The 15,606-nt window shown below is 36.6% G+C and overlaps 1 protein-coding gene across 1 annotated transcript in view; it reads right to left on the minus strand.

Annotated features, from left to right (window-relative positions):
- Nucleotides 1-13,102, minus strand: part of LOC110333565 (cytochrome P450 2C40-like) — a 33,234-nt gene extending 20,132 nt beyond the window's left edge. Inside the window, exons 1-5 of the mRNA XM_021215200.2 lie at nt 12,898-13,102; nt 11,603-11,765; nt 11,238-11,387; nt 10,015-10,175; nt 8,758-8,934 (exon numbers count right to left, since the gene is read on the minus strand). Coding sequence (XP_021070859.1) covers nt 8,758-8,934; nt 10,015-10,175; nt 11,238-11,387; nt 11,603-11,765; nt 12,898-13,065 — 819 coding nt within the window. The 5' untranslated portion in view covers nt 13,066-13,102. The remainder of the gene's footprint in view (nt 1-8,757; nt 8,935-10,014; nt 10,176-11,237; nt 11,388-11,602; nt 11,766-12,897) is intronic.
- Between the last annotated feature and the right edge of the window lie 2,504 nt (nt 13,103-15,606).

The following is a 15,606-nucleotide window of genomic DNA, read 5'->3' on the forward strand; positions in this document are numbered from 1 at the left end:
GTGTGTGTGTGTGTGCGTGTGTGTGTGTACACTATGAGTAATAAGTCTACAGAAAATATGAAGAAAATCTAATTTGTTTTGTTGTCTATTCTATTAAACCACATGTATGAAAGATTTATGTTTCATCACATCTGAACATAAAGAGACACATTTATTCAAAGAAAGCCTACACAGTAAACATTGTAAGAATATTGAACAGCACTTGACTCTAATGCTTTACATCTCCTTCATTATATCAATTTGGGTTACAATGAATTTCTTTTTACCTGAGTTCTATAGATTCTTTATATTTTTAGACATCCATAGCTAGACTTTTCCCTATTTGTTAGAAAGCATAATTTGATTTAGAACAAATAGGAAAGTTGGAGCCATTATGCTAGCTGATTCAAGACTGTGTGAATAATTTCCTTTAATTTGTTCTAAAAGTTTTTATGGACAAACAATAGCTGCAGGCTCTGCACAAAGTTCAAATTTTATATATAATGTGATGAATCACTCCTAGCAAGATTAGTTATATTCACAGGCAGTACAACCAGGCTATACTCTATATGAAAGGCAATTATCAATATGACCTTTATAAAATGTAAGGGTTGATAACTTATACGTTAAAGATATTCTAAGTCACAAAGACAGAACATGACACATTTGTGGCCTGCATAAGATAAAGCAAGAAGGAGAGGAATGCAGGTGACAAAGCTGCAAAGATGATGCGCTACAAGATTGTCAACAAGGTTATAGCTTTAAATGTTGAGGCAGGAGCAGAAATAGAACATAATTAGAACATAACTGTCATCTTGATAGCATCATGATCCCTAGATGGCCTTCAGTGTATCTAATATTTTAAAACCCATGCTAGCCAAAGCACAAGGCAAAGACACTCATCTGTCTTTATAATATAGCTACATGTTTTTTGTTTCTAAACATAAATGTGGCATTAATGGCTTGAAAACATCTTCAATAAATGGTGCTGGTCTAACTGGAGGTCTGTATGAAGGAGAATGAGTATGGATCCATATTTATCACTTTGCACAAAGCTCAAGTCCAAATGGATCAAGGTCTTCAACATAAAACCAGATATACTGAATTGCCTTTTTTGGTTCTTTCTTTTCTTATTTACTTATTTTATTAATTACATTCTTTATTTATATTTCAAATGTTATCCCCTTTCCTAGTTTCCTCTCCAAAATTCCCCTATCCCCTCCACCTCCCCCTGCTCCCCGACCTACCCACACCTAACTCCTGGCCCTGGGATTCCCCTAAACCGAGGCATAGAACCTTCATAAGACCAAGGGCCTCTCTTCCCATTGATGGCCTACTAGGCCATCCTCTGCTACATATGCAGCTAGAGACATGAGTCACACCATGTGATTTCTTTGATTTATGTTACTGACAGGAGCCTGATATAGCAGTCTCCTGAGAGGCTCTACCAGTGCCTGGCAAATACAGAAGTGGATGTGCACAGTCATCCATTGGACAGAGCACAGTTACCCCAATGAAGGAACTAGAGAAAGTACCCAAGGTGCTGAAGTAGTTTGCAACCCTATAGGAGGACCAACAATATGAACTAATCAGAACTCCTAGAGCTCCCTGGACTGAATCACTTTTTATTAATCACTTTACTCGTTTACATTGTAATTTTTATCCCCCTTTCTAGTTTCCCATCTGCCAACTCTCCATCCCATTCCCCTCTACTTTGTCCCAACTAGGGTGCACCCATGTATCCACTGACTCCCACCTCACACCTCTGGGAAATCAAGTTTCCACAAGACCAAGTCCCTCCTCTCCCACTGATGACAGATGAGGCAGTCTTCAGGTACAAATGTAGTGGGACCCATGGACCAACTCATCTATACACTTTGGTTGATGATTTAGTCCCTGAGAGCTCTAAGGGGTCCTGAGAATTGATACTGTTGTTCTTCCAACGGGTTTGCAATCCCATTCATCTCCTAAAGGCCTTCCCCTGACTCTTCCATTATGATCCTCAGGCACAGTTCAATTGTTGGCTGTGAGCAACTGCATTGGTCTTAGTCAGGTGCTGGTAGAGCCTCTCAGAGGACAGGAATGCAAGGTTCCAGTCTGTAAGCACATCATTTTGAGTAGAGGAAGGCTACTGATTTGTTTGAATTAATTTTATATCCAGCCACTTAGCTGAAGTTGTTTATCAGGTTTAGGAGTTCTCTGGTGAAATTTTTGTAGTCATTGAAGTATACTATCATATCATCTGCAAGTAATGTTAGTTAGACTTCTTCCTTTCCACTTTGTATCATTTTGGCCCTCTTTTGGATGTCTAATTACTCTGGCTAGGACCTCCAGTACTGTATTGAAGAAGTAGGGAGAGAGTGGGAAGCCATCCAGAGACTACCCCACCTGGGTATCCATCACATATACAGAAACCAAACCCAGATACTATTTCAGATGCCCAAAAGTGCTTGCTCACAGGAGCCTGTTATAGCTGTCACCTGAGAGGCTCTGTCACAGCCTGACAAATAGAGAGGCAGATGGAGAAGTTAAAAGACTAGAGGAGCTGAAGGGGTTTGCAGCCTCATAGGAAGAGCAACAATATCAAACAACCAGACATACACACCACCACCAGAGTTCCCAAGAACTAAAACACCAACAAAAGAGTACACATGGAGCAGCCCAGGACTCCAGCTGCATGTGTAGCAGAGGATGGCCTTGTTTCAGGCATCAGTGTGAGGAGAGGCACTTAGCCCTATGAAGGCACCACGCCTCAGTGTAGGTGATTAACAGGGCAGGGAGGCAGGAGTGGATAGATAGGTAGGGGAGCATCCTCATAGAAGTAGTGCTAGACAAGATGGGATAGGGGTTTTCTGGAGTAGAAACTGGAAAAGGATATAACATTTGAAATGTAAATAAACAAAACATACAGTAAAATGATGATAATACTAATAAGCTTTCCCTGCTCTCTTTATGTCCTAAACTTGCTCTCTCCTCCTGCTTTTGCTCTCTCCCCTTGCTCCCAATGCTCTTACTCCCAATTTACTTTACTATGAATGCTTTAACTCCCCCATGCCTTTGCAATGTAATCTTCCCCAGTCTTTTGTAACTTTTCTAGGAGAGTAGATCACATGGTTATTCCAAGTACTCTTTAATTTTTTTTTACAAAAGTTCAAGAGATGTTCAAACATAAACTCATATCATGAATTGAATAAGTTTACAAAAGAGAATTTTTAAATGCATATCCATTAAAAGTGGTTATCTGATAAACATTCATTATCTCTCACAAGATAAATAGGTTCATTGAAAGTTAAAATCCATAAATTTTGTGACTATGGTACTATTAAAGTTTTCTATAGATAAACACAGCCAATTTTTTATCTTCTGTCCTTTCACTTATAATAAATCCTTACTTTCATTTATTTCCTAATAGCATTTTAGGAATAATTAAGAATCTTCATTAACTATTAAGAAATTATCCCTTTGTCTATATAGTACCTCTACAAAAGAGTACAACTTTGTTGTTCTACAGAGGGGTAGATTAATACCTAGTTTTATAAATAAATATATGTGTAATATAAAAAATTTCTTCAAATGAAATCTTCTTACCCTAACCTAAAGAACCAAAACAATCATAGGTTTACAGTTCATGGTACAAACGAAGATTATAATTACGGTGTAATCTTAGGAAGATTACATGCTAACTTTTAACTTCCGCAAAAGGGATCCTGGCAATTTATAAAATACAGTGTTACTCATCTGTTCAAAATAATTAATAAAGTTTAAAAATAATTTTGTGCAGAATACTTGAAAACTATATATAAGATCACTGTAATATATTCATGCACAATGATCAAGTCAGCGTCATTACAGAGATGTAACACTTCTATCAAGATATAAATAGCTATGATCTTCAGATTATGTAGATTTATATGTCATGAAATCTTCCTTACACATAGTATAAGAATTTAGAAAATAAAAGTAAAGGATCTTATTGCTATTAAAGTATACATTATCTTTGAAAACATTAAGTTTTTTCACAATAGGAAATATGAAATTACAGTTTGAAGAAGAAACCTCATTATTGGAGATGTGTGCACAGAAAAGAAAAACATGCCAGCAAGTAATGTCTGCATAAATATTCGTAGATAAATAACTCAGAGAGCTCTAAGGTAGAAATAATGGAAAGATACATGGATTATATATAAGTGCATTGAAGTTTCCATGCTTGTAAAATGAAGTTTGTTGTATCAGAAAGACAGTACAGAAAGAAATTGGCAGATTAAGGGAAATCTCTAAAGATTACCAGTTTGTCTGCTCCTCTGAATACACCATAGTCTGGAGGTCTCCAAGGAGTTCCACTGCACAGAGGGCAGCTAATAGGGGGTGGTCCCAAACAGCTGCAGCAGATGGGAATCTTGATGAGGTCCAGTGGACTTGGGACTCATCACTCCCCACATCCCTGGTCCCCCAAATTCAACTTCCCTTCTAGTCTGAACCTTCTGCAGGGGCAGCCTACCAGCTTGGCTGCTCCTCTGAAGAAATTAGAGTCTCAAGGTTTCCCAGGAATTACACTGCTCCAAGGACAATAGACACCACATCCTGAAGGCCTGGTAAGAGTACCACTGCATGAAAGGCAACAGACCACATAGTCTGAAGGTCTCCCAAGACAAGAGGGCACACAGGGCAACAGCTGAATTGCACTTTTGAAGACCCTTCAGTCTGAAGGCATCCCAGGAGATCTGCAGTAGCCAGGAAAACAGATCAGCAGCTTGACTGCCTCTTAAAGACACCACATTCTGAAGGCCTCTCTGAAGAACCACTGTAGCCAGAGCAACAGGTCAATGGCATACATTCCCCTCTGAAGACCCCACAGTCCAAAGGCCTCAAAGTAGGTCTGCTACAGCCAGAGACATAAGTCTGCCAGGAGACTTGCAGCAACCAAGGAACACAGAAGGCAGCCTCCAGACAAAGACGTTCAGACCAGCTAAAACCAGTAATAACAAGATGGTGAGAGTTAAACACAAGATCATAAGCAGCAGAAGCCAATATACTTTAGAATAGTCTGACCCCACTTCTCCCACCACAGCAAACCTTGGATATACCAAAACACCTGCTTATCATGAAACTGACCTAAAATCATATATCATGAAGATAAAATAGTCCTTTAAGGAGGATGTATATAACTCTAAATACAGGAAACCTTGTGTAAACAGGTAGAAGCACTTGAAGAGGAAACAAATCCCTTAAAGAAATAAAGGAAAACAAAAACAAACAGGTGAAGGAATTGAACAAAGTGGTCAAAGACCTATCAGTGAAAGTAAAAACAATTAAGAAAGCAAAAATGGATGCAGCCCTGGAAGTAGAAAACCTAAGAAAGAGTTCAGGAACTACAGATGTAAGCATCACTAACAGAATACAAGAGATAGAAGAGAGAATCTCACTCATAGAAGATACCTAAGAAGATATAGCCACAACAGTCAATGAAAATACAAATCATAAAATACTCCTAAACCGAAAAGGTCCAGGAAATCTAGGATACAATGAAAGGACTAAATCTAAGTATAGTAGTAATAGAGGACAGCAAAGATTCCCAGCTCAAAGGACCCAAGCACAAGTTCAACAAAATCATAGAAAAACACTTCCCCAACCTAAAGAAAGAGATAGCCATATATGTACAGAAAGCCTACAGAACACCAAATAGATTGGACAAGAAAAGAAAATCTTCTCATTACATAATAATCAAAACACTAAATGTACAGAAAAAACAAAAATATTAAAAGCTGCAAGAGAAAAAGGCCAAGTAACATATAAAGGCAGAACTATGAGAATTACACCAGACTTCGCAACAGAGAAAATAAAACCCAAGAAAGCCAGGAAAGAGATCACACATATGCTGAGAGAACATGAATACCATGAATACTATATCCAGAAACACTGCCAATCAACATCAATATAGAAACTAAATTATTCCAGGACAAAACAAAATTCAAACAATGTCTATCTACAAATCCATCTGACAAGGATTCTAGAAGGAAAAATCCAAAGCTAGGAGGGTACCTACACCAAAGATAAAAAAAAAGATATTAATCATCTCCCAAGAAAACCAAAATGAGAAAATTATTTATATATAAAACTATCTACAGTAAAAAACATACTAGGAATTAACAATCATGTATATTTAATGTCTCTCAATAGCAATGGGTACAACTCCCCTATAAAATAACATAAGCCAACAGACTAAATACCAGACAGTTTCAGTGTAGAATTCTATTTGACCTTCAAAGAAGATCCAGTACCAATAATTCTCAAAAAATTCGTAAAATAGAAACAGAAGGAACACTACCCAATACATTTTATGAAGCCACAGTTACACTGATACCCAAAACACACAAAGACCTGACAATGAAAGAGGACTTCAGACAAATTTCCTTCATGAATATTGATGCAAAACTACTCAATAAAATTCTTTTAAACTGAATCAAAGAGCACATGAAAAAAGATCATTCACCATGATCAAGTAGGCATCATCCCAGGGATGCAAGAATGGTTGAATATATGAAAATCCATCTACATAATCTACTATATAAACAAACTCAAAAGAAAAAATTATCATCTTATTAGATGCTGAGAAAGCCTTTGACAAAAAAGAACCACACACTTTCATGCTAAAATTATTGCACAAAATTGGAATTCAATGTCCATATCTAAATATAAGTACAATATACAGCAAGCCAATATACAACATTGAACTAAAAGGAGGGAAACTTAAAGCAATTCCACTAAAATCAAGGATAAGATAAGGCTGTCCATTTTACCTCTATCTATTCAATATAATGCTTGATGTTCTAGCCAGAGCAATTAGAGAACAGAAGGAGGTCAAAGGGATAATTGAAAAGGAGGAAGGAAAGATTTCACTATTTGAAGAAAATATGATAGTATACTTAAGTGACACAAAAATTCCACAACACCTACAGCTGATAAACAACTTCAACAGAAAGGTTGGATACAAAATTAACTCAAACAAATGACTATCTTTCCTTTACTCAAAAGATAAACAAAATAAAAAATAAATTACAGAAAAAACACCCTTTAAAATAGTCACAAATACTATGAAATATCTTGGTATGACTCAAGCCAAGCAAGTTTTCACTTACTGTATGTTTTGTCTATATGACAAAAACTTCAAGTCTTTGAAGAAAGAAATGGAAGAAGACCTCAGAAGAGGGAAAGAAATCCCATGCTCATGGATTTGCAGGATTAAAATACAAAAAAGGGCCACAATATCAAAGGCCATCTACAGATTCAATGCAATCTCCATCAAAACTACAACTCAATTCTTCACAGAGAAAGAAAGAACAATTCACAAATTTATCTGGAACAACAAATACAGATAATGTATTTGTGACTCCAGAGAGTTGAGAGGTCAGGTGTGGTAGGGCATGAGGGCATCCATGTGGAGACAGGGGTGTACAGAGGAGGTGTGTGCGATGTGGAGCAGTCAGAGGGTGGATGGGGGGCTAGGGAATGGAATATGGAGAGTAAAAATTAAAAATTAAATAAAAAGTAAAAGAAAACTCTATAGGGTTTATGGATGCTATTAAGTTCATATCTCTTTAAATACATAGGATATAAAATTGATCCACATAATAGATAATAATGCTGAAAATGTTTATTTTAATACAAAATTAGTTATGATATATAACCAAGTTGGAATTTGTTTCATTTTATCTTCCATTTCACTTATTATTTTATTCTGCTTGATTATTCTAAGTTTTTTCTTTTAATTCAAAATATAGGGCAATATTCTCAAATTAACAAAATCATTCTATAACAGAGACTTGGGAAGTGAGAGAATCTCAGGACCCAAAGGAAGGGACATTAGATGAAGTGCCCTACACTAGGGAGAGGGAACTTGTAGAGCCCACCTCCAGCAGAAAGATAGGGCATCAAGTGAGGGAAGGGGTTGCCATCCCACAGTCAAAAACTCTGACCCATAGTTGTCCCTGTCTGGAAGAACTGCAGGGATGAAATGGAGAGGAGTCTGCAGAAATCAAGGTCCAGTAACAAGCCCTAAGTAGGATCCAGCTCAAGGGGAAGTCCCAAGGCCAGACACTATTACTGAGGCTATGGAGCACTCATAAAAAGGGACCTATCATGACTGTCCTCTGAACAATCCAAGGAGCAGCTAAAAGAGTCAGATACAGATATTTGCACCCAACCAATGGACATAAGCTGCAGACCCTTGTGGTTGAATTAGGGAAAAGCTGGAAGAAGCAGAGGAGGAGTGTGACCCTGTTGGAGGATCAGCAGTCTCAATTAGCCTGGAATCCTGAGATCTCTAAGACACTGGACCACCAACCAGGCAGCATACACCAGTTGTTATGAGGACCCTAACACATATACAGTAGAGGACAGCCAGGTCTTGATTCAGTCAGAGAAGATGCACCTAACCCTAAAAAGACAGGAGGTCCTCGGGAGTTTAGAGGTATGGTGGGGTGGAGGATGTGGATATCCTCGTGGAGACAGTGGGGTGGGGATGAGGAACAATTGGAGGATGGCCAGGGAAGGGGATAAATATGGAGTGTAAAAAATAAATTAATTAATAAAAGAAAGTTTAAAAAACACACAAATTCAATCTATTTATCTCAGCCATACACACGTATAATAAATAATAAACTGTCTTTTAAAATGATACTTGCATAATTTTAAACAACATTTGTACATCAGTAAGTATTCAATGAACTCTACAATCCATGACAAAGTCGTTAATTTTACAATTATGTATAAATCTTTTACCTGATGTCTTTGAATTAGGAAGTAATCAATGAAGTCCCGAGGATTTGTAACATCCAATGATTCTTCATGTTCTTTTATTTTCTCCAAAAGATAGCTCTTAATACATGTATGATTTTTGAAAAATTTATTAATTCTTCCTGGACAATAATCAATAAGAATAGGGAATGCATTGAAAATCTACAAAGAATCGACAGAATTTAATAAATAAATACGCTGTAATGAAGTAATTAAGATATATTCACAACATAATGCATGATTGTTTTCATTGATAGATCAAGATATGAATGAAATTCACCTTACTTAGGTTAACTACATATATAATAATTTTCCATTCTAATAGATTTGATGAACAAATTTCTGCAAAATGAACAAAGATCATAAAAAATATTTCCACATTCACATATCTTTTGAATGTAAACAATGTTCGTGTTAAATACTCAATGATTCAAATAAATTCTGTTCTACAAGTTTGAATAACCATCTGATATAGATTACTAACTCTCACACTTTTAAGGTGATAATAGCAGGTTAAATTTTGGGGTGACCTCATTTATAAAAGAAATCTAGTGCGTGAGTTTCATTTCTATCTACCTGTTCCTGACATGTAATACATATTTGGATGTATGTGGGGCTTCAAGATACCTGAAATCAAGAGTATACCATAACACTTTATAATTTCTGCATGATCACACAATCATTTTATTTGAAGTGTGCAATCAATGCCAGTTCAAGCTAGGAAAATTCTGTGAGTATGCACATGGAACGCACAATGTTAAAATATTCATGTTCTCATTTTGACCTTTCCTCTTGGCAACGATTATGCCAGTCGACACATCAAACAACTGTAACTACTCAGTTCTCCTGAAACCTTTCATTGCCATTCATACACTTCCTATTTTGAGAGAATGTTATTTCTATACTGAGGTATTCTTGCCTAGTAATATGATGAAAATGTGTTTAATTGTTTTAAAGTAGGAAAGGAATTTCCATAGTAGAAGAATGGCCTATATGTTTCTACCCATACTTGTAGAAGTGAATGGAATTATTTTACACACATTCTGTAGATGTCGCTGAGAAATTTCATGGATAAGCAACTAACAGGCTTGAACTGTTCTGGCATTTACCCCTTAGTGAGGGTTTCTAACTCCATTTCAGATATCCTCTGCATATGATATTCAGAATTGCGGTACATGTCTCAAAAGTCCCTATTGATTTTGACCTGTGAGAAAGAAAGATGTTACATGTGTTTTCATTTACCTGACTCACAGGAGAGCTCAAAATTTCAATGCACTCATTCACTTTTCCTATCAAGCTAAGAAAATCCTTATCCTTATAATCAAAACGATTCTGGAAAACAATGGAGCTGATGACATTGCTGGGAGCACATCCTATGATGAATTGGGGATCACAGGGTGAGCCTGAAGATTGGAAACAATTGTAAAATTCTTTTAAAATAAACACATATATTTGCACATTTTCTTAAGGAATGAGGGTGAACCGAAGGACTTTGAGATTCCTTCTTGTTGTGTGCATGCCATTCACATGGAAAATCTGATTGTATGTGATTTACTATATTTTGAAGAAAAAGTGCTAAAACTATTCATATAGAAATTTAAACAAAAAATATAATATTCTTTCATTAAAAGCATTAGGTGAGTAGCATCAAGCGTGCTAGCAAAGCATCAACTTTCTCATACCAAAAACCTGTAAAGGTCAATATGACTTTCATAACTGAAGACCAATAGGAAAATACTAGAGTCAATGAAACAGTTTCGAGTTTTTTAAGGGAATTATTTTACTAGTTTTCATGTGTGCATAGATTTTGACTATTTGTGTTGAAGTGTGTTTTAGAAAAGTTTATAAATAAAAGTATGATTTGCTATACAAAAAGAAATAATATGTTGAAATTATGCTAAATTACGTATGTATCAGAGATATAATAATTGATAAAAATGTATTACAATCAGCTGAGAAATGAAAATAATACATCACACCACTGTTACCGAGAACTACAAACAAGATTGTAGAAGGACAATTAGAAACTTGAGTGAAGAAATGCTATTACTAGAAAGAAAGGAAGAAAGAAAGGAGAGAGAGAGAGAGAGAGAGAGAGAGAGAGAGAGAGAGAGAGAGAGAAGAAAAAGAAGAAGGAGGGAGGGAGGGAGGAAAGGGAGGGAGGAAAAGAAAGAGAAAGAAAGAAAACCAAAACCAATACTACAGTACTAGATGGTCTATGATGATCATTACTTTTACATGGTAACCATTATCATTGATAATCACCCTCTCATTCTTGTATTCAAAGAACAAATGAAATTTGTGATTGGGGGAATTTATGGTTCATAATGCACTAAAATTATCATGATACCTATACTCATGACATTTCATTAGAAAAATATTCTTAGAATAAGATAGAAACAACGTGACTGATACACAGCCATGCATAGGCCAAGATATAAAAGGAGAATCTGACCTGCACTTACCATTTGTTTTCTTCAGTTCCTCCACGAGCCACTGTGCTTCCTCTTGTACTTTGTTCTCAATGGTCCTTTTCCCCATGCCCAAGTTCCTCAGCGTATTGACTGTGAAGACCCTTGTGGCTTTCCATACATTTCCACGGCTAAAACTAAGGCCTGAAGAAATTTAAACAGACACTGGAAATCCCAGACACAGAAGGAGCTGACAGGTGGGAGCTATGTAGAGTCCAAACTTATGCCTGACAAGAAAGCATGGCCTCTACTCTCTGCCTTTCAGCTCACTCTGGAAACTGCCCAGTATACACATAAACACACACACACACACACACACACACACACACACACACACACACACACACACACACACTTACCATTTCCTTTAAAAGCCTTCTCTAAAACCGGAACCCTTCCTCTTCCAGAGAACTCTTCACCATGGTTAATTAGGGCTTCTTTCATTGCCTCATAACCATGTAATACCACAGTAGGCTGTGAGCCAAAATACAGAGTGAACACAGGGCCATATCTTTTAGAAAACTGGAAAGAAATAGGAAACATAAATATTAGTGAAAAAATGTCATTGTATTTTCAATAGAGTCAATCTATTTAGTTTGATGAACATATTGGGTTATGATATTTTTATTCAGAAAAATCTCAGTTTAAAATCTGTATAATTCTGTACATTATGATGATTATCATATATTTGTGGCCAACAGTATGCCAGAAAATCTTTTAGGCTGTTGATACACTGAAACCAAAGATTAATCACACAAAGATGTGATCTGTTCTTCATAGTACACAAAGATACTGAAGGAAAATATCTACATTTATTTACAGGATTCCATTGCAAATAAGTATACTCGAATTTGACACCCTGCTTATTCATTATTGGGTACTTGAGCATCGCTCTCAAGATAACTTCATCCTGAAATGAATTTCAATTGTCAGAGGAGAGCTGCAGAACCAGTTGGGAACACCTCTTATTAAAACTAAGAAAGCCCTGTGATAAAGACTAGAAAACTAAAACCTTAGATTACCACAAATGTTTGATTTCCATTCTTATCTATTGTTACAAATGTACATAGAGTGGGTATCATACAAAGTGTACCATCGCATGAAGCATCACAGAAAAATCCCATGCTCACTAATCAGCATCCTAGGTCCAAGTCACAGGCTATGAATGGAATAAAAGGTGATTGGGAAAATACCACATGTGCAAACTCACACTATGTTTTTTATTTCATGTATGAGCCCATGCACATTGTATTTACTTCAATTCAGACACCAATAAATTCTTCAGAGTACAAAATTAATGTCAAATTCAAGAACAATGCATGTCTAAAATTCAGATTTGTTTTATGAAATATTCCCTACTCTTCACCTTCAGTCAAAATAATAGAAAATGCATGTGAAAATTGTATATAATTACCACATTTTTAAAAAATAGTGTATATAATTATCTGCATTTTAAGTTCTTCAATCTGAAACTTAGAGCATTACTAATTTTCTGATCAGAACTAGAGGCAAAATTCAGAAAAAATATTGGACTTTTTAGTTTTTTAGATCATATTCATTTCCACAATATTTCCTCCACTAATAGAATTTTATGAAAGTAGCATGACTTCTATCTCACTTTGAAATGTACCTGAAGAACATAAGGCATACTTACATTGGTAAGGGACTGGCGGATGTCCTTCATATCTATCAGGTGGTAATTGCCAATAAGTGGGAGAGGAGTGGGGCCAGGAGGGAGCTTCCCTCTTCCAGAGCTCTGTCTCCACAGTGAGAGGAGAAGCAGAAAGGACAGACAAAACACCAAGCCCACAAATGGATCCATGGAGACCCTTCTTACTGACACAGGTATGATCAGGCAATCCAGATACTTTATATTGCTTTTGAAAAATCAATATTTTGTGTTTGGGCATCTTTGTACAATCAACTAGTCACTGTTTAACTCTCTTCCAAATGGACTTTATCTCAATGATAAGAAAAACCAAGCACTTTTAACACTGTCACTTTCATAGAGTGCCTGCAAGACATTTGGGCTTAATTTTGTTGAGCTGTGACATGTAAGGCTGATAAATAATAATCACCCAAAACTTGAAATACACTTGAGTTAATTTGTTAAAGTTATGAGATTGTACTGAAATTGTGTCAGTTTCTTCTTTTCTTCTTTATCAAAAACAATATAATTTCCTTATTCACTTTTTCTTTTATCTTTTAAAAATTAATTAATTTTTTGCACACCATATTTTATCCTCCCTGTCTACCTTCTGAATATCCACATCCCATACCCCCCCCCCCCCCCCTCAATATCCACATCCCATACCCCCCCCCACCCCTGTCGCCACATTGATATCCCCACCCCCACCCCACCTGACCTCTAAACTCCCTTGGGTCTCCAGTTCCTTGAGGGTTAGGTGCATCATCTCTGAGTGAACACAGACCAGAAGTTCTCTACTGTATGTGGGCTGAGGGCCTTATATCAGCTGGTGTATGCTGTCTGTTTGGTGGTCTATTTGGTGGAGAGATCAAGGGGATCCAGATTAAATGACACTGCTTGTCTTCCTACAAGATTGCCCTTCTGCTCAGATTCATTCAGCCTTCCCTAATTCAACAACAGAGGTTAGCTGCTTCTGTCAATTGGTTGGGTGCAAATATCTGCATCTGTCTCTTTCAGCTGTTTGTTGCGTCTTCTGGAGGTTGGTCATACTAGGCCCCTTTTTGTGAGTGTGCCATAGCCACAGTAATAGTGTGAGGCCTTGGGACCTCCCCTTGAGCTGGATCCCACTTTGGGCCTGTGGCTGGACCTTCTTTTCCTCAGGATTCTCTCCATTTCTATCCCTGTAATTCTTTCATACAAGAACAATTATGGGTCACAGTTGTGAATGTGGGATGCTCCCCTCCCTCATTTGATGTTCTGTCTTCCTGCTGGAGGTGGCCTCTATAAGTTCCCTCCCCTTCCTGTTGGGAATTTCATCTACTGTCTCTCCCTTTGAGTCCTGAGAGTCTCTCACCTCCCAGGTCTCTGGTACATGCAACTTTAACTGTTTATTTAAATTGGTTCTTGCTAATATAAACTTATGGACATATGCTTTAATTATAAAAGCAGTAAAATGTTCATATATGCTTTGATCAACACAGCTAAGACAAAAGATAAAAATGCCTTACATTAGTAACACACATTTTAATAAGAAAATATATTAAGTTGATATCTAGGCAAAGCTATATGGCTTTTGCCACTGTGAAATTCAATGGAAGACCTAGGCTTATCCTTCCTTCTTTCTTTTTCTCCCGTCCTTCCTTTCTCCCTTCCTTCCTTCCTTCCTTCCTTCCTTCCTTCCTTCCTTCCTTCCTTCCTTCCTTCCTTCCTTTTTCCCCTCCCTCCCTCCCCCCTCTCTCTTTCTTTCTTTCTTTCTTTCTTTCTTTCTTTCTTTCTTTCTTTCGTTCTTTCTTTCTTTCTTTCTTTCTTTCTTTCATCTTGCTTTCTTTCTTACTTGATTGGTTGCTTACTTTCTCTTTCTCTTTCTCTTTCTCTTTCTCTTTCTCTTTCTCTTTCTCTTTCTCTTTCTCTTTCTCTTTCTCTTTCTCTTTCTGTTTCTTTCTCTTCCTCTCATTCTTTCTTCCCCCTTCCCTCCTTTCTCTTATCCTTTACATTGTCACCACTGTAAAAGAACAACTACAAGTGTTTCACAACTCATTGCTGGAAGTACTTAGAATTCAATGTGGTTACTTTGTAGTTGCAGATACTCCTGGCTTTACAGATGTTAGGATTCTCCACTTATCATCATTTTTAGAAATGAGACTATCTCAGCATAACTGAACAGATGACAATAAATGAAAATTCTTGAGAAAGATTATCTTCTATTATTTGAAGCACTTCAGAGACATTGCTTATGTTCATTTAATTATCCCATTGATCATAATCATAAATAGTTGGCCCACTATAATGAAGGTTTGTTGAATGTGAAGCAGTAATGGAACATGTATGTTCCATGGATGTCAAAATTGTACTTTAATATGACCAAAGTATGCAGAATTAAATAAGTAGAGGCATATATTTACAGTACTTAAATTCCAGAAGAATGACATATATTATTTGAGCAGTGATGGCATTGCTCAAACAAAGTCTCCTTCTGTAAAGATATCATTATATTGGCTCAGATTAGACTAAGTAGGTACTCAAAAATGTGAACAGTATAAGAAGTTCTCTTCTTGATACTTGCTTACATAACATTTTATTAGGCATTATTAAAGTGGTTCCATCAATTGTTATTCTCAAATTTCTTTATATTTGTTCCACATTTATTACTGTGGCAATTTTTTTACAAATGAAGAAGAGTAGCTGGACCTTAGTGATTCAAAACCATGACAAAAA

This window comes from Mus pahari, chromosome 1, assembly GCF_900095145.1.
Source record: "Mus pahari chromosome 1, PAHARI_EIJ_v1.1, whole genome shotgun sequence".
Lineage (NCBI taxonomy): Eukaryota > Metazoa > Chordata > Mammalia > Rodentia > Muridae > Mus > Mus pahari.